This window comes from Triplophysa rosa, linkage group LG1 (genome assembly GCF_024868665.1).
Source record: "Triplophysa rosa linkage group LG1, Trosa_1v2, whole genome shotgun sequence".
NCBI classification, from domain to species: Eukaryota; Metazoa; Chordata; class Actinopteri; order Cypriniformes; family Nemacheilidae; genus Triplophysa; species Triplophysa rosa.
Window position 1 is genome coordinate 17588772 of NC_079890.1, and position 24533 is coordinate 17613304.

Genomic DNA, 24533 nt, shown 5'->3' on the forward strand with positions numbered 1-24533 from the left:
TCAAATCTGAAATACTTGGAGACCGCTAATGCTAATGTAGGGGAAATCAGTTCACTATCTTTGGCAATAAACATGTTTAATTGTTTTTAGTAAGTGCTTGGGCAGTACAGCAAAGCATTTTTAAAAATGCTAAGAGAGGCTATAATCAACTGAGTACGATCCATACATCAGCAAAACATATCTCTCGGGGATCCAATAAGCAGCACAAAACCAATACACAGTTCAAAACAAACATAAAAAGAGGGAAAATAAACTATTTACTGTATATAAATAAATCCAGATCAGGTTACACTAAAAGACTTCCTTCCTTTTCAAGGCAAAGAGAGAACAATTATCAGGTTATATTTTATATTAACAGTTTCAAAAGCTGGATACACACTGTCATCTTGGCATAAAAAACCCTGAGTAACCCGTGAGATCAAGTCACAAAAGATATTAAGTTCAGTCAACTTTGGGATGTGATGGATCTCAGAAAAAAAGCCTTGGGGATGTGATCACAATAAATATGACTTCCAGGACATAATCATATGCAGTTCACTCAGAATTTAGTGACTAAGGGCAGTGGAGTGTTGCCCTATTGACTACTATTCTGAATTTCTAAATTGAGCAATTCCAGCATTATAGACAACACATATATAATTACATTTATACATACATAAACATCAGACTACTTTGATAAATCATACAGGTACTTACAATTGTAAAATGTAGAGTGCAGAGATTTTTCCTAAATCAGATTAGGACCGAGACCCCAAACCAATACAGTAAAACTGACATCCACATTATAAAAAGGCCTGATATGATTCATCACAATTAGTCAAGCAAGGGTTACCTGATACCTCCAGAGTATCATCCATACACTGGTATGTTGGCTAGCTAGCTAATGTCCACACACTTCCATTAATAAATAAGTGCATAAACATGCCTTCCTGTTCAAAATGTACATAAATAGATATGCTGTGTTAAAAATGGTCATTTCTGTAAGAAGAGAAACCATTAGTAAAACACAACCTTGACAAAGGTTAGAATACAATCTCAGGGTTAAAACTGTTCAAAAACATTATTAAAGAGACACTGTTTGCAAGTAAAACAGAAATGTAACATTAACAAGTAACTTTCTTGGCTGTGCATTCTCTGCAGAAATGGCGCAATGGCATATCCAAAAAAAGTTAGTATGCCTGCACTCCAAAGTACAGGAAAATAGTTTCGTTCTATTTCAATGTATATATCTACATTCTAAGGCCGACCGTAGCCTGGAATTGCCCAATTTATTTATAGTAGAGTTGTACTACAACAGGTTGAATTTGGAAGCAATATTTAAAGAAAAAAAACTTGGTTTCATTCCAATGTACTGCATCAACGTGGTTGTTCAGTGAGAATGGTGTGCTCTGCAGAAACTGCACAGCACTTGAGCTGATTTTAGGCGAGCTGACGGAGATTAACAGTGGCAGGAGTAAGCAGTCCAAACTACTGTTGTTTGCACTCTGCAGGCTGAGGATCCCCACTCTGAAAAAATGTACAAAAAATCTTATTATGTAAGAAAACCTGAAGGCAGAAGAAGCAGGACAGATGTAAAAAAGAAGGTAACCAATGGAGTATTCATGTATCAAATAAAAAGCTATTGAAAGCATATATTAAAGTGATAGTTCACCCAAAAATGAAAATTCTGTCATGACTTACTCGCCTGCCACTTCAAACCTGTATGACTTTCTTTTCCGCAGAACACAAAAGAGGATGTTGTTAACCAGCACCCATTGACTTGTATTGGTTTTGTGTCCATACAATAGAAGTGAATGGGTACCGCTGTTGTTCGGTTACCAACACTCTTTAAAATATCTTCTTTTGTGTTCTGCGGAAGAAAGAAAGTCATATAGGTTTGAAGCGACAAGAGGGTGAGTAAATGATGACAGAATTTTCATTTTTGGGTGGACTATCCCTTTAATCAGTGTAAAAGTATAAGAGACAAAATATGCAAATGGTTAGAAGCACCTTGTCACAAATTCTCTGACATAGCATTCAAGATACATTTTTGCAATTGGATGAGAAGTGAAAATCCTTGAAAACGTATCAAAAGTCAAACAAACTCATCTTCTCTTTTCTTGTACTGAGAATTTGGACAAGGCTTTAATGATATTAAAAGAATGGCTTTGGATAATGTTAAAGGGTTGCTGTGGGTATGGAACAGCAGACATAAGGAGAGGAATGAGAACATGGCATGACACTGGAGGCGTGACAACAACAGTGCCGGTCTGGAATGGACTCATGACATTTCTTTCTTACCTAGAAATGTATGAGGTGCGAATGACTTATGCCTGTAACTAACATTCATCCAAAGAAACAACAGACAGAAAATGAGTAATTACAGAGACTGAGACATGTTGAAGAAAGTTATGCTTGTAGTGATAACACAACAATTTTTCCGGCTAATGGCTAAAATACACTACACAACCTATAAAATTTGAATAAATTTTAAAACACTACACACTACCAGATTTTAAAATGGTTCAGAACACAAACAGAATCAAACACCTCATTGGCCATATACAGTACACCCTGTAAAGTTTCAGAGGTGACAACAGAATTTAAATACAGGAGGGAATGTCCTAAATTATTGTTCTGCTCATAAAGCCATAGTTTATTAAAGTTATTAAAATGGTCAAGAGCCGGTCACAATATTTCAGTCTCCAATATAAAGCATTTAAAGTGGCCATTCCCCTTGATGCCAATTTTCAAACTTTAGTTAGTGTGTAATGTTGCTGTTATAGCATAAACAATATCTGCAAAATGATAAAGCTCAAAGTTCAATGCCAAGCGAGATATTGTCTTTAACAGAATTCGCTTTTCAAGGACTACAGAGAATGGCTGGAATCGGACTACAACCCTTTACTTCCCGGGTAAATGATGTCACTATTCCGAGTTTTTGAAAAACCTCTGACCAAAGGAATACGCCAAAATTGGGCGAGGCCTTCCTTAGAGAAGAGGAAGAGCCGCTGGAATAGTGTTTGGTTATCAGATTGTAAACATTTGACTGAGCTGCGCAATTAATTACTTTCACTTTCATCACAGTCCTACAGCTGGTAATAAGAATTCAGCAACACACATTCTCAGATAACCAACGGTCAAATAACAGCTTCCATGACTTTAACATCGGCTGTGAAAGCTGTTCTGTGTAATACAATGATATTGTGTGTGTGTGTGTGTGTGTGTGTGTGCGCGCGCATACCTCTAAAACACTTCTATGAAACGTCCTTTGAAGTCCTGCTTTCAAATGTCTCCTAGTCAATCTGCTTGCTTTATTATCCAACTTAGGTCCAATATAAAAAGGCAAAACTAACGCTTCTGTTATTAGTGTTAATTAATATAACCGGTCTGACCCAATCGGTCCAGTGTCATTTCCTTTCGTCATAGTAGGAAACAAAAATCGCGATCTCTAACAAAGATTGACGTTTGCACATGCACTAGCAGACCTCCGTTACACTTCGATCGATCCGCATGTTTTTAACTGATGAAGTGAAGTTGATGCCATTGTTACCGTTTAATGCTAAAAGCCAAAGCTTATGAATACACGTGCACTGAGAGGGGGGCTGACCAATCACAACAGCCTGTGAAGCGTAAGCTCGCTGATATGGTATGGGTGGGACATCTTCAGACACACGCTCCAAGCGGGAACCAATCACGAGAGACCTGGTCAGCTTTATAAATCAGAGCGTTTCGGAAGGAGGGATTTTATATAGACCAGAAGAAATCCAGTCATTTTGTTAGAAGAGGGACAGCGGTGAACAATAGACTTGTAATATATGAAATATAAAGCGGTTTTTGAAACTAGAAACATGAACATCCATCATTGAACACCCAAAAAACATAATCAAAGCTTCAAAAACAGCAAAAGAATTGCTCCTTTAAAGAGTACATTCCTCAATATTTTTAAGGGCTTATTTTGGTTTATGGAGTGTCCGACAACAAGTTTATGTACATACATGATGTAAAAATACTATTATTTCGTAATAATAAGCAGTTTTTATTACCTTACTTCTTGACTGACTCTCAAATGATTCGTTCCGCGATTCATCTGTGTAATCTCCGCCTTTCCGCCAGCGTAGTCTGATCTGATTGGTCAGATAGTGTAGTCTGCTGTGATTGGTCAGATGGTCTAGTCTGCTGTGATTGGTCAAATGGTCTAGTCTGCTGTGATTGGTCAAACGCGTTCAGCATGTGTCGCAAATGGACCGCCTATCATTACTGCTGTATTACGGTTTGCAGGTGGTTGGATATTAACAGTGTATAGAGAGAGATGGCGTCGATTTTACCTTACCAGTTCGAGCCCGAGTCTGACGAATCATTCTTTAATCCTTATACAGATGCCAGTAAGAAAAAGGACTGTTTTAGACACTTCTCTTGTAACAGTTAGTTATCACGGCATACAGTGTACGGTGTTCGTATCTTCAGATGTTATTATAACTATAGTACACCACGCAGTTCTTGAAATAAAGACTTTGCGAGTTAATATGGTTGAACACTTACATTAGCGCAACGAGTTTATAGCTAACGTTAGGTAAACAAACAGTAACAACCCCAAAAATAACGGTAACGTTAGCTAAACACAGACATGAGATAACGTCACACAAATTTAATTTTAAGTAAAGACAAAAATAAAGAGTCACACTTACAGGTTGTGATTCGGTGGAGCTTACAGGTCCAAATAAAGTTGGTATTGCAACATCTTTTAAGGAAAGACGTTTAATGTATCCTGCAGTAAAGGCGCCAAGATTGATGAAGCAATCTTCGGTAAAATGACGCGCGCAAAGTAAAACGTTCGGTTTATACTCCTTTGGTGTCGTTTGAAAAATAAATAGTAACCATTTTTCCTCAGAAGTTCTTCCTTTGGTAGTGAAAATAAGACTGACTTAGTTTCACTACATAGAACACAGCTTCTCTTAGACATGATGCACACGTCACGAACGAGCTAGTACAGTGTTTGGGGAGGAGAGAGTTAAGTTTTCGCAGTCAGTAGGCGGGGATTTTTCTAGTGACGTAGGTACATTGTGGTTAAAGATTCGGACAGGTCATGGCTTGTTCGCGTGATTCAGAGTCGATTACCTTTTTTATAAGCTAATAACTTTGTTATTCGTTCACCTTCGGATTTACAACTTGGCAGATTGCTTACATTCAAACACGGCAAAATTAAACACTTCATGAAATTATTTTTTATGATCTCGAGGAATGTACTCTTTAAGATTTGTTTTCGGGTTTATTATGGGCTTGTTCTTGTTCGCTGTTTTGTATTGCAAGATCTGCTCCAACTTAAGTCAGTAAACCCATACAGGCATACAGAAGACAGAGATGTCTTAGATACTGTGTTCTAAAATCAGCCAAAAACAAATTACGTTTTGATAGCCTCTGACTGGATGGAAATCTTTGCCTATCACACACATAAGTGATTTTCTATTAAATTTGTCAACACCGACTGCCCAAAACCATCAGACTGACACAGATTTTCCACAACAACTGTCGCCTGGTCCAGAGTGAAAATCTGGGCAAAATCTGAGCAGAAGTCGTGCAGTGTATTCCAGCCATAATGCAGAACCTAATTCCAAACTGACCTTAGCATTCGAACCCCCCTCTTCTTCATCATCCTCATCCTCATCGTCTTTGTCCTAATTAACACAAAACACAGTTATCATATGCAACAGGAATACAATACCACATAAAACATGACCAATATTCAAGTGTNTGTTTAATGCTAAAAGCCAAAGCTTATGAATACACGTGCACTGAGAGGGGGGCTGACCAATCACAACAGCCTGTGAAGCGTAAGCTCGCTGATATGGTACGGGTGGGACATCTTCAGACACACGCTCCAAGCGGGAACCAATCACGAGAGACCTGGTCAGCTTTATAAATCAGAGCGTTTCGGAAGGAGGGATTTTATATAGACCAGAAGAAATCCAGTCGTTTTGTTAGAAGAGGGACAGCGGTGAACAATAGACTTGTAATATATGAAATATAAAGCGGTTTTTGACACTAGAAACATGAACATCCATTGTTAAACACCCAAAAAACATAATCAAAGCTCCAAAAACAGCAAAAGAATGGCTCCTTTAAGATTTGTTTTCGGGTTTATTATGGGCTTGTTCTTGTTCGCTGTTTTGTATTGCAAGATCTGCTCCAACTTAAGTCAGTAAACCCATACAGGCATACAGAAGACAGAGATGTCTTAGATACTGTGTTCTAAAATCAGCCAAAAACAAATTACGTTTTGATAGCCTCTGACTGGATGGAAATCTTTGCCTATCACACACATAAGTGATTTTCTATCAAATTTGTCAACACCGACTGCCCAAAACCATCAGACTGACACAGATTTTCCACAACAACTGTCGCCTGGTCCAGAGTGAAAATCTGGGCAAAATCTGAGCAGAAGTCGTGCAGTGTATTCCAGCCATAATGCAGAACCTAATTCCAAACTGACCTTAGCATTCGAACCCCCCTCTTCTTCATCATCCTCATCCTCATCGTCTTTGTCCTAATTAACACAAAACACAGTTATCATATGCAACAGGAATACAATACCACATAAAACATGACCAATATTCAAGTGTGATTTTACAGACACTGAATGTTCCATTCGTCATCAATAATCCATTCTGGGTCAACTTACCTCCTCTTCACCCTCCTCCAGTTCTTCTTCCTCAAACTGTCAGACATTAAAAACAGATGCAAACATACAAATTCAAGTACACTGAAATATTCAGTCAAACTAATATATCAAGAAGGGAATCAGGAAGCAGCTGGTGCAAATACATACACTCTCATCATCTTCCAGAGCTTCTCCTGTAAAATACAGAACTGCTCTCGGTACGATTCTTTCCCTGAAGAAATGACCGATTTCAAAATCTGTGGCTAGGGTATACTCTGCATCCTCATCCTGTTATGAAGAACACACGCACGGGAATTCAGTCAGCATCATCGTTCACAATTGTTTAGAATACTATTATAAATTATAAACTAAATGAACACCTTAAACTGCTGGGTGGTTATGATAAACTTAAAAAAAAAAAAAAACTTACCAATTCTTTATCTGGTGAAACTAAAATGGGAAAAAAAAGCACAGTGGGTGTATTGTCCACCATGAAGAACACCCATCACTATTTAGTCTGTGTCAAGAACCTCTACTATTGAAATGAAAAATCTCGTACCTTTAATAGGGTTGAAAAAGTTGAAAAAGGAGTCATTGGGCACTTGTTTGGTAATGACCCTCGCTGTCCCCCTGCCTTTGTGTTTCTGCTTCTTCTTGATTGTTTTCACAGTTACATCTTTGCCTTTGTGCCAATCAATTTCACACCTGCCAACAGGAGATGAAGAATGACAACCTGTTAGCTAGAGTGAAAAGCCGTCGAGGAGCTGAGCAGATATTGTTTGTGATGAATGACCGCTTACCCCTCACAGTCGATGATTTCTGGTCCTTCAAATGAAAACGGATCGTCTGTATCCGGCTCTGACTTCATCTTGTATACTTTAGTGAGGATGGTGTTGGTGAAGTATTCATTGGGTTCAAAGCGAAACTCTAATGTGAAGCTCTGTAAAAATACAGTTTACATCTATTCAGATCTTAAAGGGGTCATATGGCATGAATACATGTTTTTTCTGTGTCTTTGGTGTGTTATAAGTTGCCCATGCATGTATTAGACACGTAAAATTGCAAAAATGAAAGTGTCGGAACAAAAGATGCATTCTATCTAAAAGCGAATGCTCACCCAGACCTGCCTGAAACGCCTCGTGTAACCACACCCCCACAAATCTACATCAGTTCGTGGTATGATTTGACTGAGACCGCCCAAATGTATACGCAAGTAAGGTGGGCGTACCTGTCAGTACAATTGCTTTGGAACCTGATGTTCCAAATATGGTAAGAGGCGTTACATTTCCGTTACGCGCTTGCAGTATTCGACCAATCACTACAGCACTGGTTAACTGGCCAATCATAGCACACCTCGCTTTTCAGAGCCATGAGCTTTGTAAAAAATCTGCGCGTTTCAGAGAGGCGGGGCAAAGAGGAGATACAAACATGCTCGGTATGTGTAAAATACAGCGTTTTTTATCCTTAAATAGCGTATACACATTGCATTACATCTAAAACAAACGATAATATTCATTTTAGCCGTGTCATATCACCCCTTTAATATCATGCATCAGAAAATGAAGTCTGTTTAGATCATAATATATTCACAGGTTTCTTTTTAAATGTGAGACACAGTCACTCTATGTTCAGCACAAACCCTTACCATCGGTGGATCAGGTCCAGAAAATATTACTTTAATATCTTGTAGGTGTTTAAGTATTGGTTCATCATGTTCCTGTTGAGACAGCGAACATAAGATATTTCTTTTCACAAAAAAACAAAACATTTTTAACATGGTCATGTATTTTGATTATTAATACATATTTAATTAAGGTATTCATAATATATAAATATATGAAATTGTATTCACATTCATAGTATGAATGATACACAGTATTGTCTGCCCATGGTAACGGAGCATGTGTACATATTAAATAATCATTACTCAAAATACATAATTCAACAAAAGAGAAAGTCTATCTTGAATATCGAATGTTTTTCTGGTTCACCTGCAGCATATCACTCAGCATATCCACACTACGGAATATGGTGAGCCAAAACTCTGGAACTCCAGAGGGCTTTTCCTCATTAGCATCCTCTGTTATTTCTTCTATTGCAGCTTTCTTCTTTAAATCTTCCTGGAAAAGGGAGTTTGGATAAACGTCTGTTCCAAGAGATCATTTCTATGTTTGGTGCACAGATAAAACTTACTGCTAATGCTTCTTCATCCTCATGGTCACTCTGCCATTCACACTCTTCCTCAGTGGGTTCCACTTTTCCAGAGACAATGTCTCTTCTCTACAACACACAAAAAAGGTTTTGACAGTAAACCACATGACCCTTCTTCATGCAGAATACAAATATGAAGAGATGCTTCCCATTCAGCTCAGCTGATATCTATTGAAAAATGTGTAGGCAATGAGATCTGGTGTTTTGCTGGGGTCATAGCCGAGGGTTTAAAAATGAACAAGTATTATGCATGTATTTGTAAATATTATATAAAGTGAACCCAACATGAAACACAAATATGTATTAATATTGTATAATATAAGATATAACTTACTTTGTCAAATAGCGGCTGATAAAGAGCAGCATACTTTCTCTCCAGCTCATGCACCTCCTTGTAAAACTTGGCTTCAATGTGTGTGCTGTTGACCTGAAGATTCCTTAAGGCATTGACTCTTCTTTTCACAGACTTGGGTAAACTGGACAGAAGGAGAATGGGGGGTGGAGAAGGAAGGCATTGTGTGAGCAGATGGGTGTTCACTAATGCACAGCTGGACCGTTGTATTTCCCTGCTCTCTGAGGCCAACAGACGGCTTTAGAGTAAGGGTGTGAGATACAATATCCCTTTTCACATCACGTTGTGAAGTGTGCTTCATCTCTGATAATCCAACTCATTCGCTTTAAAAGAACATTACAATATGGTTACGAAGAGGTTATAATATGGTTTGTGCTCCAGTTGCTAATGCTGTTTTATAGGCAGTGGACTGCTTGGCAGTTTGGCGATAAGCAGGTGGCAATTGAAAATGTCACCCTTAAGATAAAAAAAGGTTTTATCGTAGTGATAGCTTAGATGTCAATATTTGGTGGTTTAAATACCCATGTAAAGTCTCACTTGAAGTTTTTAAAAGCAAAACTTTTATATATCAGGTAAGTGAATTGTTACATCCATAACAGTGCACATTCCTTGCAAATGGCACATGAAAATGTAAATATACCAACTATTTTATGTTCTATAAGGAGCCATCTTCTCCATTTGTTGGGTATTATTACCTATATTGGGTATAATTTTCTCCTACAGCAAACATTGTCGTTTGTTACATTACACAGGGTTCTCTCAAAAAGTAACATTAGTAACAATGACAAGGAAATGAGCAGCTTTACAATTCTACGCAGGAAATATTTTACTACAGAAAGAAATGAATACATAATAGTGTGACCAAGCACAAAAATAAAGAACACCAAAATTATAATTGGCCTGTTACGCTCTCAGAATCAGAGTAATTTAATTATGAGAAGTTGTGGATTTTGCTTATAAACACAGATTTCTTTATTTACCTCTCCATGATGGAAGCACTATGTGAGACACTGTCTATTTTGTCCTGAAGAGCTGCCAGTGCCTGTGGGTTCTGCATTGCCTGGTCACTGAGTTTACCTTAAAAAACATGCCATCAACATATACAGCAAGCATAAATTATAAGCCCTGAATGGAACAGTCATTAAGAAAACAAAATACAGCTAAAGACCCATCGACAACTGTATCCATGAAAATACATGTTTATACTGTAAACTTTGTTTTTCAAAAACTGTAGTTAATTTCAAAGGAGGCGAGAAATCATGCTCAGCAACTAACTGTTTCAATTTGGTGGTTTCAGATTCAATATGGTTCTCAGTAGGATTCCGAGATTGCACAAATATCTAACAGATTTTTCCATTAAATCTTTGGCAGTGATGTGCTGAAGCTTCATAAAACTTTTACACTGAAACGTTATACTGGCTTTTGTGAGAGCAGCACATTAAAAATATATTCTACAATAATATACAAACAATATCTCCTCCAGCTCATAAATGTGTCAACACTTCAAAAGCTAACACAAGTTATGCTCAATCTAAACAATTAGTTGTTATACAAAGACTATTACTGCCAGCTGCTACAAGATCAGCAGATTCTGTATCCATCTTTAAGAACCTTCTGAAAACACATTTCTTCCGTCAACACCTGACTGATCAGCTCTGACTTCTATCTCTTCTACTCTTTCAAAAAACAAACAAAAAAAACATAGCTCTGTATACTGTGATAAGCTATATGAGACCAATTTTCTTTTATTGCACTTATGCTTTTTGTTGTCCTTATGTTGTTCCAATTGCTTCCATCGTTTCCTTCATCTGTAAGTCGCTTTGGATAAAAGCGTCTGCTAAATGACTAAATGTAAATGTAAGACATAATAGTTTGTTTACCTTTGGCTTCACTGTCACCATCCATATTGATACCACAACGCCAATATTCTGTGTGTAAAAACAAAAGATACCACATCAAACAACTTCTGACAGTCTAAAAGATTTTTTTGTGAAGGTTAGCTAAAATATTGTTTGTTTGCTTTTCAGTGAAACTATAATGATGTAAATATAATGTATGATGATGTGTAACACATGTGAGCTACAGTGTAAAAATAACTGCCCAATAAGGTTTTATAGATAGCTCGCCCTTAAAAACTTACTAGTGGCAAAACTTATGGCAATCATAGTTTCTGCAGTAATATCAGTTACTACATTCTTTGGTACTATAGTAAAACTGTGTAAACAGTGTTTGAACAAAACAACACAACACATATAGGCCTTAGTTAAAAGAGTAGTTTACTTCAAAATTTGCCCCCATTCACTTAATAAAAGTAATCCACCAAGTAATAAAAATTACTATGGAAAGTGAACTACTCCTTTAAATTAGTTTAAGTAGCTTTTATAAAAATGTCTTAGAAAAAAAAAACATTACTAGTGTGCATCTTGAGACAAAACAATGGCACTGACATATTTTAAAATATGTTATTGCAGGTTGTTTTCAGTTAAGAGCGCATACTTAAGCCTCGTCTATGAAACGGGGCAATAGAGTACAAACAAAATGACACATATTAAAAAACTTACACTGTTTTTTTACACTGTTTGAAAAAGTCCCATATTTATTATGATTTTATTTTGAGTTATGATTTCACAAAAGCAACTACAACAAAACAAGAACAATTTGTGGAAAGCATGCTTACCTTAATAAATGTATAAAAGGCTAAGCTAACCACTTCTTCTTTTAAACAAATTGTTAGCCTAAATTTAAACCTAACTATGTTTAGCGGTAGCAACTGATCCGTATTTTGCCCTTTAAAGAGTAAAGGCACAAACACATGTGTTTATGTTAACGCCCATCAGAGTTTCTGCGCGCTGACACACTAGCAGCTAACACGCTAAACTAGCCGCATCCAGATCACAACAGACTCAAACGCACTACACAGTTCACATCATCTCCACATCCACAAACGCAGCAAGAACACACAAATAATCCCTTTATAGTTTACCACGAATGATGGAGGGGGTCATAACAGTCACACCAACCCCCTCCCAACTCCAGGGCGGTTGGAGAATCTCCAGGCGAAAAGTCAAACTGAAGAATGGGGTGAGTGTAAATGCCACCACTGCTAACAGGCTAACACACCGCTACAAAAACCTCCGTCATAAACTCATAGACAACCACCAGACAACTAGGGTCTTGAGGTCTGACCTAGTAAGGCTCGCTGGTTGCTTATTGACTTATTTCGAAGCTGTAATATTTTATAATAGTCACTTATCAAAACAAAGATGTCATGCAGTCAGGGCAAAAGCAGCACATAATACCAGATATGCAGATCTAGTGGAACACAATCAAATCCACTTGATAATAAACATGTCGTTTGTTTGATGCAAGTTATGCATAATTAAAATGACATGTTTTAATAGGTTTTATTGAGGAAGACTGCTGGTCTTACCTGGATCAGCGGGTGTCGTTCAGCTGATGGACTCGGCAGTAAAGCTGAAGCGCATTGGTCCGGTAACACCCCTCCTCGGTGAAATCCAAACCTACGTAGCGCGGGCTCTGTCTCAAAATCTCATGAGCTGCCCACATAGACAGCGTTTTACAGCCCATATGTGCCCATGTAACAGAGACTTTAGATACCTATTCCCGCTGAAAAACGATAGAAAGGCACTAAAATTGTATTGGATTTAATGAATAATAGGACTGTCTTAATGAAAATATAATGATACCGTATGTGTAGGTCAGGCCTCTGAGTAATGTGTTGGGTGGGGTGTTATATAGCAGATGGGAACCAATAAAACTATTATCGCCAAAAACACTAAACATATTTTATATTAGTTTTAATGGTAAACACTAAACAGCATATGGTTCAGAGTGAGTTTTGTAATGAAAATCCTTAGACCATTTTAAAACTTAAAACCATTTTTTTTCCACCAGATATATTTTCTGCCATGTAACAAAACAAATATGTTATTCCTATACAGTACCATAATATTTAGAACACAAAAGTACTTCAAAGAATGTTTTAGTATAATAATGGAATGATTTTGTTTGTGTGGGGACTGTGAGCTGAATGTCTGTAGATGTTTGAATATTGGACTAGAACTGTATAAACAAACCTGTACAAACAAAGTTGAGCCCTTATTAGAATGTTGAAAACCCTAGAAAATCATACATTCATTCAGAAATACATTGATCAAAAAGTTTGCAAACACTGGCAGGACAAAATGACTTAAACATCCAAGTTATTAGAGAAAAGCATCATATATTAAGCAAAATTATTTTTTAATTTGATATTCAAGTTCTCATAGAGTATAATAATAACAATGACTCGTTCTCCTATGTGTGTATCTTTTTCCTTTTGTGATACAATTGCGAAAGCCTTCATTGCAAGTCCCTTCATTCCTGCATAATCTGACTTGTTCGCAAACATTTGACCAAAGATGCTTACTTCCACAGCCAGATTTTTCAAAGACAGTTTTGAATCAATGTTGAAAACACTGAATGTTCCATCCATCTCCATATTAACAAGCGAAATAGTTGATAATATTTCTAAAAAACCATCAAAATGCAATTTGGAAATATATGATATCCTCACATCTTCTTCTGGTGTGTGTAAAAAGCACACATTATAAAGTATGTACCCTTATATCATAGTCATAAAATATCTATAAAGCCCCAATCGCAAAGTATCAGAAGAAAATGACAACCTTCCGATCATGATCAGAAGGAAGAAAACTGCAAAAGTTTAGTGGCAAATATGTAGATGAGGTCTGCCTTTTTTTAACAAACACAAGAAGACATGTTCACAAAAGACACGATGGGCGGATCGCATGTGACATCAAACTCAATGTGTCATGTTTTCAGCTCCCGTTTTGGGTTGACTGGAGGTATTCATTGTACAGCTTCTCCTGAGCCTCGTAAAGCTTGTGAAGCTTCTTTGTCAGTCCCTTACTGAGCTCTTTCCCCTCAGCATCATGTGTTGGGAAGCCCTGTTTGTGTGAAGATCAACAGACATACCTTTAACGTTTCTCAATTAGTGATTAAAAATGTATAGACATCATTCAGTGTTGTTCAATAGTCACCTTGAAATGGATCCAAACATACAGTAATGTAAATGTACAATAGAGTATCCTATGACGCAGGAGACTATAAATAGTTTGTATTACCTTTTCATCAAAGCTGGAGTACTTGTCGGTTGCTGAGCGGAACATTTCACAGGGTTTAACCTTCATTTTTGCAATCTTTGCCATCTATCAAAAAAATACACAAATTAAGAATGACAATTCTTCAAAACAATAGAGAATTAACAAGAACGCACTTCTCTGAGGGGTTTGTGCTAATCACCTCTTGTTCTTGTTTTTTCATGGCAGCCTCCTCTTTTTTCTTTTTCCTTTCCTCTTCCATCTTAAAACACAATAAAGAATGGAACATTCATATTACAAAGACTTGTATATTTACATGATTACAAAACAACACCTGCCACTTCTAAATGAACGTTCAACGTTAAAGCTGCAGTGCATAACATTTTTTATTCCCAAATATGAATGTGTGATAAACCAACATGTAATTCCCTTTAGACAAAAACACTGCTTCTCATGGACTGGATCATGGAGTAATCTTCAGCGATCTGAAGCTTGTGTGTGTAGAGCAGATTGTGTGCATAGAAGGCAGTAATTTAAAGAAGGTAAAACAATGAACCAGTGCAACTTGAGTCCTTGCAATTTATTCTAAAGACCGTCATTTATACTGACAGCTGAAAAGGCTTGAATACATTTTTAATGACCAGCTTTGCATCTGAAACATTTCTTTTGTTCTGCCCGAGACGCTGAGGAACTTTTTTCCATTGACAAAAAGAAACCTGTCACCTTACCATAGCGTAGAGGTAACTAAGCAAATTTAATCTAATCAGACTGGTACACCTTCAGAAGTAAACCGTTTTTGTACGATACAATATATACATCAAATACATACAGAATTAATCAATTAAATGCCATGTTCAATCGTCCCTTCCTAATTCTGCATTACCTTTTTCTTCTCCTCTTTCTCTTTCATAAGCGTCTCTTTGTCCACCAGCTTCATCCCCGTTGGAAGTCCTTTAAAAACCACAACATCATGTAAATGGAGGTTTGTTTAGACCCTTAATATCTTGGCAGTTCTATTACTTGTCTTTACCGTCACGATCCTCTAGTCGAACACCAAGCTCGGGTAAAACGTCATCACGTAAAACATCACAGAGCTGCAGCAATTCTGTCACTGAGACACAAAGTTTTTCAGTGAATTCTCTAGTCAGCAGAGAATTGGTGCAAAAAAGGTGCAATTTGTATTGTATGCAAACGGCTGTTGCAACAGTAACATCTTTCAAAGAGGAAAACAAAGGATAAAAGAAATATGCAGAAATAATATGCATCACAGTAATTGATTAAAAAAAACATTGCAGGAGCTCACATTGAACTGTTTTTCCACATGCACAGAGCTATTTACCTTTTTTCTCTCTTGCAATTTTTCTGACATCTTCCCTGAACTCTGAAAGCACTGTCAAATAGGGCATGACTGTGCTCTCCAGCTAAAACAGCAATTAAAAATAGATTAGAATAGTCTTTATGGAGGTCAGCGATCCACATTAAAGCACATATTTAATGGCATCGCTTTGGTACAGTGATCAACAATAAAATCTTTGATGAATCAAAAATATGATCTGAGTGAAGTTACTTACATCGGCATTCTGGCCCGTTCCTCCAACAGGGAAGCCAATGGGCTCAGTTCCCTCGATTGCTCCAAATGTCTGTCAGTAAAGAAAAAAGAGCTTTAGTAAGCAGCCCAGTACGCATCCATTCCTTCAGTTAATGTCCGTACCTCCCGTCTCATACAGATTTCACTTAGCAATTTGTGCAGAGGTTACATAAACAACGGTTTCCATTTTCAAGCACTAAACTCACTGCATCAAGGTATTAATTATGTGGGAGGTAGTTCTGTATTACAATGTATTCAAATGACTGTGATATTTTGTAATGACAGGTGGCACGCTACCTTAAGCATGTCGGTCAAATATAGGGCAATGCTCTCAAGCAGCATGCGATTGGGCGGCAATTTCGCACTCCTTCTGGCTGCCATATATGTGTTACTCTGACCGACCAGAGCCCTCATCTCCTCCAGAGCCGAGCGAGTGTCCATGTTGTCACACAGCGCCTCATGTACTGCCGCTTTCTTCTCATAAAAGCTACACAAACACACAGCGAGAACTGTATTGAGTAATAAAGCTTTAACTTTAGAACCGTGATTTTATTTCTGAGAGAAAGACCTAGTTTAGTCACCTTTTATTGAGTTCAATCTCTTCAGCTTCCCATTTCTCAAACTGGCCTGTGATGTCAGTAGGGCTCCTGAGAATGTCCTTTACATTCAGAAAGAATTCCTATGGAAAAAAAACAGATTCATTAAACAACCCTTTGTATAGAAATTTACTTGCATTTAACCTAGATAATTATTTTAATTTGTTCATTTCAAGTACATTATTTTTTATACCAAAAACATGAACATATTGAGAAACTCAGAAAAACAGGTCATGTTACAGTACATAGAAAATACATTAATTATTACAACATTATTTATTGGTTTTAAGCTTCATAAATACTGGATTTTTTATTGTGTTATATTTTCACACCAGAACAGCCTGTTCAGGTTTCAAATTTAATATGAATCTTTAATGTGAATTTTAATATGAATATTAACAATTCATACAGCACATCTTGAGGTGTATATATATAAAGCATTAATTTAGCCACTTTAATTGAGTTAGGAGGATTACACTATAATTGCATCATCTTCTAATAAGGTGTCTAGATTTTTACAGCCTTCGGAGGCACACCGGTGTAGCTAAAAAAACACGGTGCGCCTCATTAGATCCTAACCTCAAGTTCGGGTGAGGCTGCTCTAAAAAATATTGTGTGTAGGTCAATTACAGGTAACCTTTTCATACTTTCCATGCAGATGGCTGCCTTTTAGTTTCAGGCAAAATTGGAGCTCTGCCCATGTTATATTCCTTGGCGACAGAGTAATTGATAGGTTGAAAGAAGCCCAAGACAGAATTAATGTGCCTTGAAGGACACCCACTATTCTCTGACCTTCCACATTCTTTTAAGAATGAAGATAAGCGCTTATGAGGATTCTGTAGACGGATAACTGGCAGTTATTAAATTTGGACAGAGTTTGAATTTTGGGTACTTTATCCATCACCTCTTCTGTCTGATTTTTCTGGGTCACTCACATTTATGAACCGCTCATACTGGATGGCTGACTCCATGGTGTTGTTGGAGTAATCCAATGTATCTTTCCAGGAATGCATCAGGAAGACCAAACGAAGCTGTCTTGCTAAAAAATGAAAAAGAACACAGATGAACGATGTTCAAACTTTGACTTTCTTTCGCAGATTATTATGAGGAATATTAAAGGGAGCACATAGATATACATAAACACAGATGCAAATGTCTATGTGTGTAACACGTACCGTCTAATGGTCCTATAAATATATAATCCTGATAAAATACCTGTATGCTTAGCCAAGGCATCTTTGATAGTAATGAAGTTCTTCAGAGATTTAGACATCTTGCATCCTGCAATGGTCAGGTGACCTGTGTGCAAGAAATATCGCACCCAGTGATCATTCTCAAAGTAAGCCTGTAGAGAAGAACACAAAATATTTCATATATCAGGATAACAGACTGAATTTAATATCATCAATCTTCACTTCAGTAGAGTTTCTTTAGTCCTAATCTCACCCACGATAAACTGATTCTACAAACAGCAACGCCTTTCTCACCTCAGACTGCGCCAACTCATTGTCATGATGAGGGAAACGCAGGTCAAATCCTCCTCCGTGGATGTCCATAGACTCTCCCAATATAGATCCAGCCATAGCTGAACACTCAATATGCCAACCTGGTCGCCCCTTCAAAAAATCCCACAAGAATTGCAAATAAATCAAGAAATTTGTATGCAGAATAATACATTCAAAACACTGTCATACTATACTAAATTCTGTGACAATGTCAGATTTGCCAATAGCTGTCCATTCTGAGCATTGGAGATTTTGTAAAGTGAACAAAAGTAACATGTTGTTCGGATGTGTAACTGCTCACCTTTCCCCATGGGGAGTCCCAGGACGGCTCACCGGGCTTGGAGGCTTTCCACAGCGCAAAATCATTCTGTGATCTCTTTTCACTCAGTCTGTCTGCTGAGATACTCAAGTCTCCTGCAAAAATTAGAAAGAGAGGAAAAAATATTCTCTCTTTAAAAGAATACATTCAGAGAAGACGATTATCATGACAGAAGAGAGAAGAGAAGCCGTTACACATCTTTTCCTAATGCTGCGTTATAAAATAGATAATTGTAGCTCATTGTATCTACTTCTCAGAATTATAACTATAAAAATATCTGATATACAGTATATCTACCCCTATCAGCATGTATGAAGACAGTTTTATAGCTAGCAATTATAATTAGTTGCCATGGCAATTATTCACAATCAAATCTGATACGTCAAATCTTTTTCTTTCTTTCAATCTAACCTTAATTGAGTTCCGTGAATGGCTCTAACCACATGCTGCTTTATTACAGCTGCAATGATGCGAACCTATTCACATGCTATGATAATAAGACAGATACAGATAAAGGACATGTAGCAATAGCTGCTGTTGATTCCTGTTCTCTGAACTTTACCTTCTCCTTCTTGAAGAGCTTTCTGATCTCCAACGGCTTCTGGTACCAGTTTGGCATAAGAGTGATCAGGACAGGCATCGAACTTCGCAGTGTCAAAATAGACAGATCCATTCGACTCATATCTGGTGAGAGAAGACAGCACAAAAAGAAATGTGGACATGGGTTTTATAGTCGGAAATATTAAACTGATCCATCTAAAACCAAAGATGACAGTTCTGCACCTACCCATAACCGTTATCCACAATCTTTTGGACAAATGCCACGATCTCTGGCACATACTCGCTGACCCGTGTGAGAACATCAGCGGGGAGGACCTGTCAATCAAACACTTGCTTTAAACACCACAGGCTTTTAAGCCACTGTTTAGACGTTTGACAAACACATTCATGTGAATTATGAAATGAGAGTCATTAAATTGTCAATCCCAAAAGTGGAAAATGTTTTAATTGTTTTAAAGACTCCTGAAAAAATGTGAACTTGAATGGAACGCATGAAATCAAAATTAACTAGTAAAATTTCCTTTTTTATAGAGCTATTTCAGGAAAAAGGTAATTTTGGGTGAACTCTTTCAACAACTAAGTAAAATACTTTATATTTATTTACATTTTTACACATCGTCACCTTGGAATTATACGGTTTTATCTGCATTCTGAGCTTGCGTTTTGAGATGACAAGCTCCAAAGTTTTTGCATTCCATTTGACTTTGTAGAATAAACTTTTTGTTTCCTAAAAAGTCCCAAAATGTAAATAAAAAACATTACATTATGTAAATAAGTTGTCACAAAATAAGAATGTGTGAACAACTCAGTTTTGACAAAAATCCCGAATAGAACCTTTAGGCGACGACATGTTACTTAATTTTACAGAAGCATGACTTGACTCACATTAAGAGCTTCCATGTCTTTATGAAACTCTCCCTCCCAGAACTTCGGCAACAGAGAGAAGATTGAATTTTCTGTCACCTGACTCCCAAACTGAGCGTCTAACCAATCAGACAAAAGATCTTTGGCTTCCTCCAATAAGACCTAAAGAAAATCATTCAGAAAAACACAGAAAAGAAGACGACAAATATAATTCATGCACAGGAACATTAAAATAAAAGTTTTCAGACTTTCAGACCACCTCATAATATACAGTATCTGATATACAGTAAGCAGTACTAAATAAATTTAAGCAACTTTACAAAAAGGTTGAATACATGTGTCACTGAAGGGATAAGTTGATCGATTTTTGCATCTGCATGGAGCTGAATATTCCACATGACCTGATCGAACACAATAAGGTCAGGTAAAGACAACATGCATCATGTACCTCTGCTTTATTCTGGATGGAAGCATCCTGAGCTTTGCTCTGTACTGCCTCCTGCAGGGGACTCAGGGCAGCATCCACTGCTGCGTCCAGCCTTTCCAGCATCTGCTTCTTATCTGGATCTGTAGTCTCAGCAAGCTTGACTTTAAAGGGCTAAACACAATGCAAACAAATTACCACAGTTAGCACAACGAAGAGAAGAAAGAGATAAAAGCCGCAACACTTAATAAAGGGCCACTAAACTGGATGGAGTGTTTGAGGTCACCATTAGTTTCACTTTGTGGTTTCCTTGTGGTCATTTGTTTTCATTAGTTAATGGCACGTAAGTACTGCCAGTACTTTAGGCAGGTTATATACATCTTTATTACCTTGCTAAAGTTCACCTTTGTAAGTTTAAGCCTAACCCTGAGAAAGGAAGTATTTTTAGTACTCCACTGAAACATCTGCTTTACGAATGAATGAGTATAATTTCATGTTTTGCTCACCGTTCTGGCTGTTAACACATCCTGCAGTATCTTAGAGGCACTGGGCTTCTTTGCTGTGTACTGCTCCAGCAGGTGGTTCTGTCGGGCTCTTTTGATGATCTGAGAAGAGGAGGTCACACTGAACTTATACTATATCTAGTTGTGGTCCTTAAATCTAAACTATCCTCAGTACCATTTTATATAAACAATTTCTTTTTAAGAAAATTAAAAGAGTCAGATTTCGTCCAAGTGCTGTTCTTACCTTGTCATCAATATCTGTGATGTTCATACAGTAGAAGACATCATATTTAAAATAATTCTTCAGTATTCTCCGGAGTATATCGAAAGAAATGTACGATCTGAAAGGACAAAGAGAATGAATCATCATACATAAATTCTAAGAAATCTACAGGACATCCTTGTTGATGCATGGGCCTTGTTATAAAAATCTTTTTAATTGTTCAATCTTTTCATCATGAAGCCACAATTAAATGAGATCGCAATGCAATTTCATTTACAGCTTCACATACTGAATACACATAAACTGATGGAATGTCTGCTTCAGCCTTTTCACTGACTATGTGTTGTGTTAAACAGGCTGTTTAGAGCAGCTTTTGTGCATTGAAAACAAAGAGCTCTGATAAAGAACACTATGAATGGATGGGGAATATGTCACCTGGCGTGGCCCATGTGGGAGGCATCATATACTGTAGGGCCACAGCAGTACCACAAAACTCTGTTTCCCTTCTGTGGTGCAAACACCTCCTAATGCATAAAATAAGACGAGAACATCAGTTTGTGGAAATATTACAGCATCTAGCACACAACATACTATTAGTAAAGCCATAGGTAATAAGATTTTGTTTTTATGCAATAATGCAAAATCCCTTACTGATGATGCAAATAGCAATTTAATGAATTTCCATACAACTTATTCATTAAAGCTGGACCACAGACAATTTGTGACAGCAGCCCTGCTCTCAGAATTGAAACACCCATCATTTATTATTACTTGAACAAAAATGACCTTACGTTTATGTCTGTTTAACATTTTGACTAGGTCAATTGTGCTTGCACGGGACTTCAGCTTATTTCAGTAAATCTTACATATCAGACTGATATTCATTATCATTTTTAATACCTTGGTTCGTGTAAGACTGTTATAGAGATTGAGCTTTGAAACACCTGTTACTTCCGGGGGAGACCAAGGTGGCTGCACCCGCTTTCCCCTTGCTGAAAGACAAAAGAGAGTTTTACCATTATGATATCATATATAAAGTTCACTGCTTTAGGTGCTTTTATACTATAGATCAGTGGTTCTCAAACTGGGGGCTGTGATTTTGTGGGATTTTATAATATATATAAATGTATCATACATTTTATGCAATCAATCAGATAAATAAGCCCACCAACCAAAATAATAGATTTTTCAGCATTGTATAACTGAATAGGTTTTTGGTTTCATTAGAATTTGAAGTTTAAGATTACAAGTCTTTATTTGGGGGCCCGAAAAGCGATGCACTATAAACTCGAAGTTTGACAACCACTCCTATAGAGTAACCCTCAAACTAGAATAAATAAATATCCAAAAACCATGTGTGAAGGCAATAGGTCCACTTTGGGAATTTTCTGTGATTGCACACCTGCTGCAAAAGTGTATAAGGGGGTTTTCTTTCAAACAGAAAACATATATAAATGAAGCAAACACACAATGTGTGAAACAAACAATGGAAAAACAAAGCCATGGAACTTTCCCTTCCAGCCATTTAAAACCACAGACTCCTCACCTCTATTTTATGCCATTCTCATTCTGTCTGAAACCTGTTCTCTTGTTATGACTGTACACTTTTCAGTTTCCTGTCTAAACTTTAACTCATGCGATCTAAAATAGCGACCCACTCACATCCATGCATGCAATAAAAACCACAGAGGTCTCAAGCATACGCAAAACTCTCTAAAATATTCAACACACACAGCAAACCACAATGCATCTACATCCTACATGCATGCACACCGTGAACCTGACTACAAGGGGCAGAAATTCTGTCTACTCACTGCTGCATTCTGGGGTCTGGTCATTCATTTGGGGCTTGAGAGCGGCTATGTGTTTGTACCAGCGCAGGGCGTGGACATGCCGCTCGGACGGGGGCCCGCAGAGAAGCGAAAAAGCTTCTGTGTCCGCCTGCGATGGCCCGTAGCCGGCCAGGTAACTGCGGCTGCTCAAGTACTCATTCAAAGCCTCAACCCTGCGAGTAGCCTCACTTATGTGCAGTAAGAAGCCATAATCAAAGGCTGGAGAAACAGAAGGGTAGAAACACACAGAGATGCAGAGTGCAGACATTAGAAAAGAAATGTACAGCCCCCTGACACAAGTGACTATGATGGCACATGCAATCTTTTTTGACCCTGTTCGTCTGAAACCTGTCTTGTAATTTATCAGTTCACACAAACATGTACAACAAGGAACCAATGACTGACACTTAAAGTCATACTGTAATTGAAGGTAAATACCACAAATATTGTGAGTCATGGGTTAATGTAGGGCATAACAGGCGGTAACAACAGAAACTGTTCATATTTCACAATTTTATTATGACATCCAACAAGACAAGCACCACATGTACAAACTCAAAGCCCCTATGCTTGTAAAGAATATGTTTCATAGAAAACATAACCGTAACGATGTAAATATCTGTCTTGATAACTGATAAGCAACACTGAGAGTCAGATTTGTCAAAGATGAAATTGTCATTGCCAATATGTCACTGCAGCTTATATGTCAAACCAGTGTTCAAAGACACATCACGCATTTTAACAATATCAGTTCCGTACAATGTTTCTCACTGTGCCACATATACCATGTAATTTTATGTAAAGGAATACTAGATTAGGGAAATAAATATTAAAACATAACGAAACAGCTGCAGGTTTGACCAGGACCAGCAATAATATTGAGCCACTTTACTGTAAACAGGCCTGCCAGGAAACACGCCAATATTAACAGTATGTAATATTACTGTAAATCTGCAAGCGAACTCAGATGGAAAAACAGAGAAAAGTTACCTGTATCTTCAGTTCTTGCCATTTTCCACTATCTGATGCAACAATAACGTGTCCGGGAAATTACAATGAACCACAAGACACAAGCGAGTCAATGCGCTGAGGGTTTTTACTTATCTCTATACTATCTGCGTGCATTCAGTGTGTTACTTATGATCTACAGATCGACGGGATTTTAGAACAATACTTCCGGTACACGTTAAATTATTATTCTTTCAAAATAAAAGTCTGTCACCACCTACACCCTATTACATTAATAATTGCTCTTAAACATTTAACAAATACGTAAATGTAAATTGTTTTGAATTATAAGTAATAAATGAAGAACAGTTCCAATGAAATTTTACACACTGTTTAATGGTTGTCTAAAGTTATTCTTGGGAACGCGAGGAAGCAACACTGTATCATTATCAAACAGCAGGTTTAAAGAGTAAATTTAGAGAGTTGTTTTAAAGACTTGTGCATTAAAGTTTTTGCTATTTTTTACTGGTTTATGTTGACAGACTGCACTCTTGCCACATTTCATGATGTTTCCGAAATCACCACTAGGGGAATCCAGGCATAACCGCAGGTGAAAGTTTTTCATTTCATTTAATTTCTTTTCTCTTCTTTTGCTCTGTTATTTTATTTTATTATTTATTTATTTTTTTAAAATATTGTATTTGTTTTATTTTGCCATTGCAAAATAACTATGTCAGGTTTTTGAGTAAGTTAGTTACATGTAAGGTTCTAAATTAAAATGACAACTTGTCAGACAAACATTTTGCCTTCCCAAATGTAATGCTTTGTTTGTTGTTTGTGCTTTGTG

At 37.3% G+C, this 24533-nt stretch overlaps 2 protein-coding genes across 9 annotated transcripts; both read right to left on the minus strand.

Annotated features, from left to right (window-relative positions):
- Nucleotides 1-59: 59 nt before the first annotated feature.
- nap1l4b (nucleosome assembly protein 1-like 4b) lies at nt 60-13323 on the minus strand. Of its 6 annotated transcripts, none has more exons than XM_057344781.1 (15): nt 12184-12249; nt 11081-11128; nt 10181-10277; nt 9183-9324; nt 8831-8917; nt 8629-8757; nt 8283-8354; nt 7438-7577; nt 7197-7342; nt 7068-7087; nt 6806-6925; nt 6659-6694; nt 5601-5654; nt 2281-2318; nt 60-1506 (listed from the first exon to the last, which is right to left on the minus strand). In XM_057344781.1, exons 1-14 carry the CDS (start codon nt 12203-12205, stop codon nt 2307-2309), a joined length of 1125 nt encoding a protein of 374 aa, XP_057200764.1. In that variant the 5' UTR covers nt 12206-12249; the 3' UTR covers nt 60-1506; nt 2281-2306. The 6 variants fall into 6 exon arrangements, with proteins under 6 accessions (XP_057200764.1, XP_057200754.1, XP_057200772.1 ...); XM_057344771.1 differs by lacking the exon at nt 5601-5654 and adding an exon at nt 6470-6523 and having other exon boundaries at nt 12184-12248; XM_057344789.1 differs by lacking the exons at nt 2281-2318; nt 5601-5654; nt 12184-12249 and adding exons at nt 6470-6523; nt 12631-13323.
- Nucleotides 13324-13444: 121 nt separating this feature from the next.
- On the minus strand, nt 13445-23854 carry cars1 (cysteinyl-tRNA synthetase 1). 3 transcript variants are annotated; one of them, XM_057344734.1, is made up of 23 exons: nt 23729-23854; nt 22721-22957; nt 21807-21898; nt 21342-21430; nt 20928-21024; nt 20687-20785; nt 20205-20354; nt 19778-19918; nt 19119-19207; nt 18894-19015; nt 18314-18426; nt 17995-18123; nt 17723-17852; nt 17443-17546; nt 16493-16590; nt 16209-16398; nt 15895-15963; nt 15663-15744; nt 15354-15434; nt 15207-15274; nt 14526-14585; nt 14348-14431; nt 13445-14170 (listed from the first exon to the last, which is right to left on the minus strand). In XM_057344734.1, the coding sequence occupies exons 1-23, from the start codon at nt 23748-23750 to the stop codon at nt 14042-14044; spliced, it is 2475 nt and encodes an 824-aa protein (XP_057200717.1). In that variant the 5' UTR covers nt 23751-23854; the 3' UTR covers nt 13445-14041. The 3 variants fall into 3 exon arrangements, 2 of the variants coding, with proteins under 2 accessions (XP_057200717.1, XP_057200725.1); XM_057344742.1 differs by lacking the exon at nt 22721-22957; XR_008963739.1 differs by lacking the exons at nt 13445-14170; nt 14348-14431; nt 14526-14585 and having other exon boundaries at nt 15354-15436; nt 15664-15744.
- Nucleotides 23855-24533: the final 679 nt, after the last annotated feature.

What these genes read in the sequence shown, in the direction of transcription:
- nap1l4b (XM_057344762.1), bottom strand. Translation starts at nt 12,205, where the DNA reads ATGACCCCCTCCATCATTCGTG. An exon ending in CTGGACCTGATCCACCGATG is followed by an intron (nt 7,578 to 8,282) that starts GTAAGGGTTTGT and finishes GTATTTTTACAG; the next exon opens with AGCTTCACATTAGAGTTTCG. An exon ending in TGGAGGAGGGTGAAGAGGAG is followed by an intron (nt 5,655 to 6,658) that starts GTAAGTTGACCC and finishes TGTGTTAATTAG; the next exon opens with GACAAAGACGATGAGGATGA.
- cars1 (XM_057344734.1), bottom strand. Translation starts at nt 23,750, where the DNA reads ATGGCAAGAACTGAAGATACAG. An exon ending in GGCAAGAACTGAAGATACAG is followed by an intron (nt 22,958 to 23,728) that starts GTAACTTTTCTC and finishes CTGTTTCTCCAG; the next exon opens with CCTTTGATTATGGCTTCTTA. An exon ending in AATTGCAAGAGAGAAAAAAG is followed by an intron (nt 15,435 to 15,662) that starts GTAAATAGCTCT and finishes TTTGTGTCTCAG; the next exon opens with TGACAGAATTGCTGCAGCTC.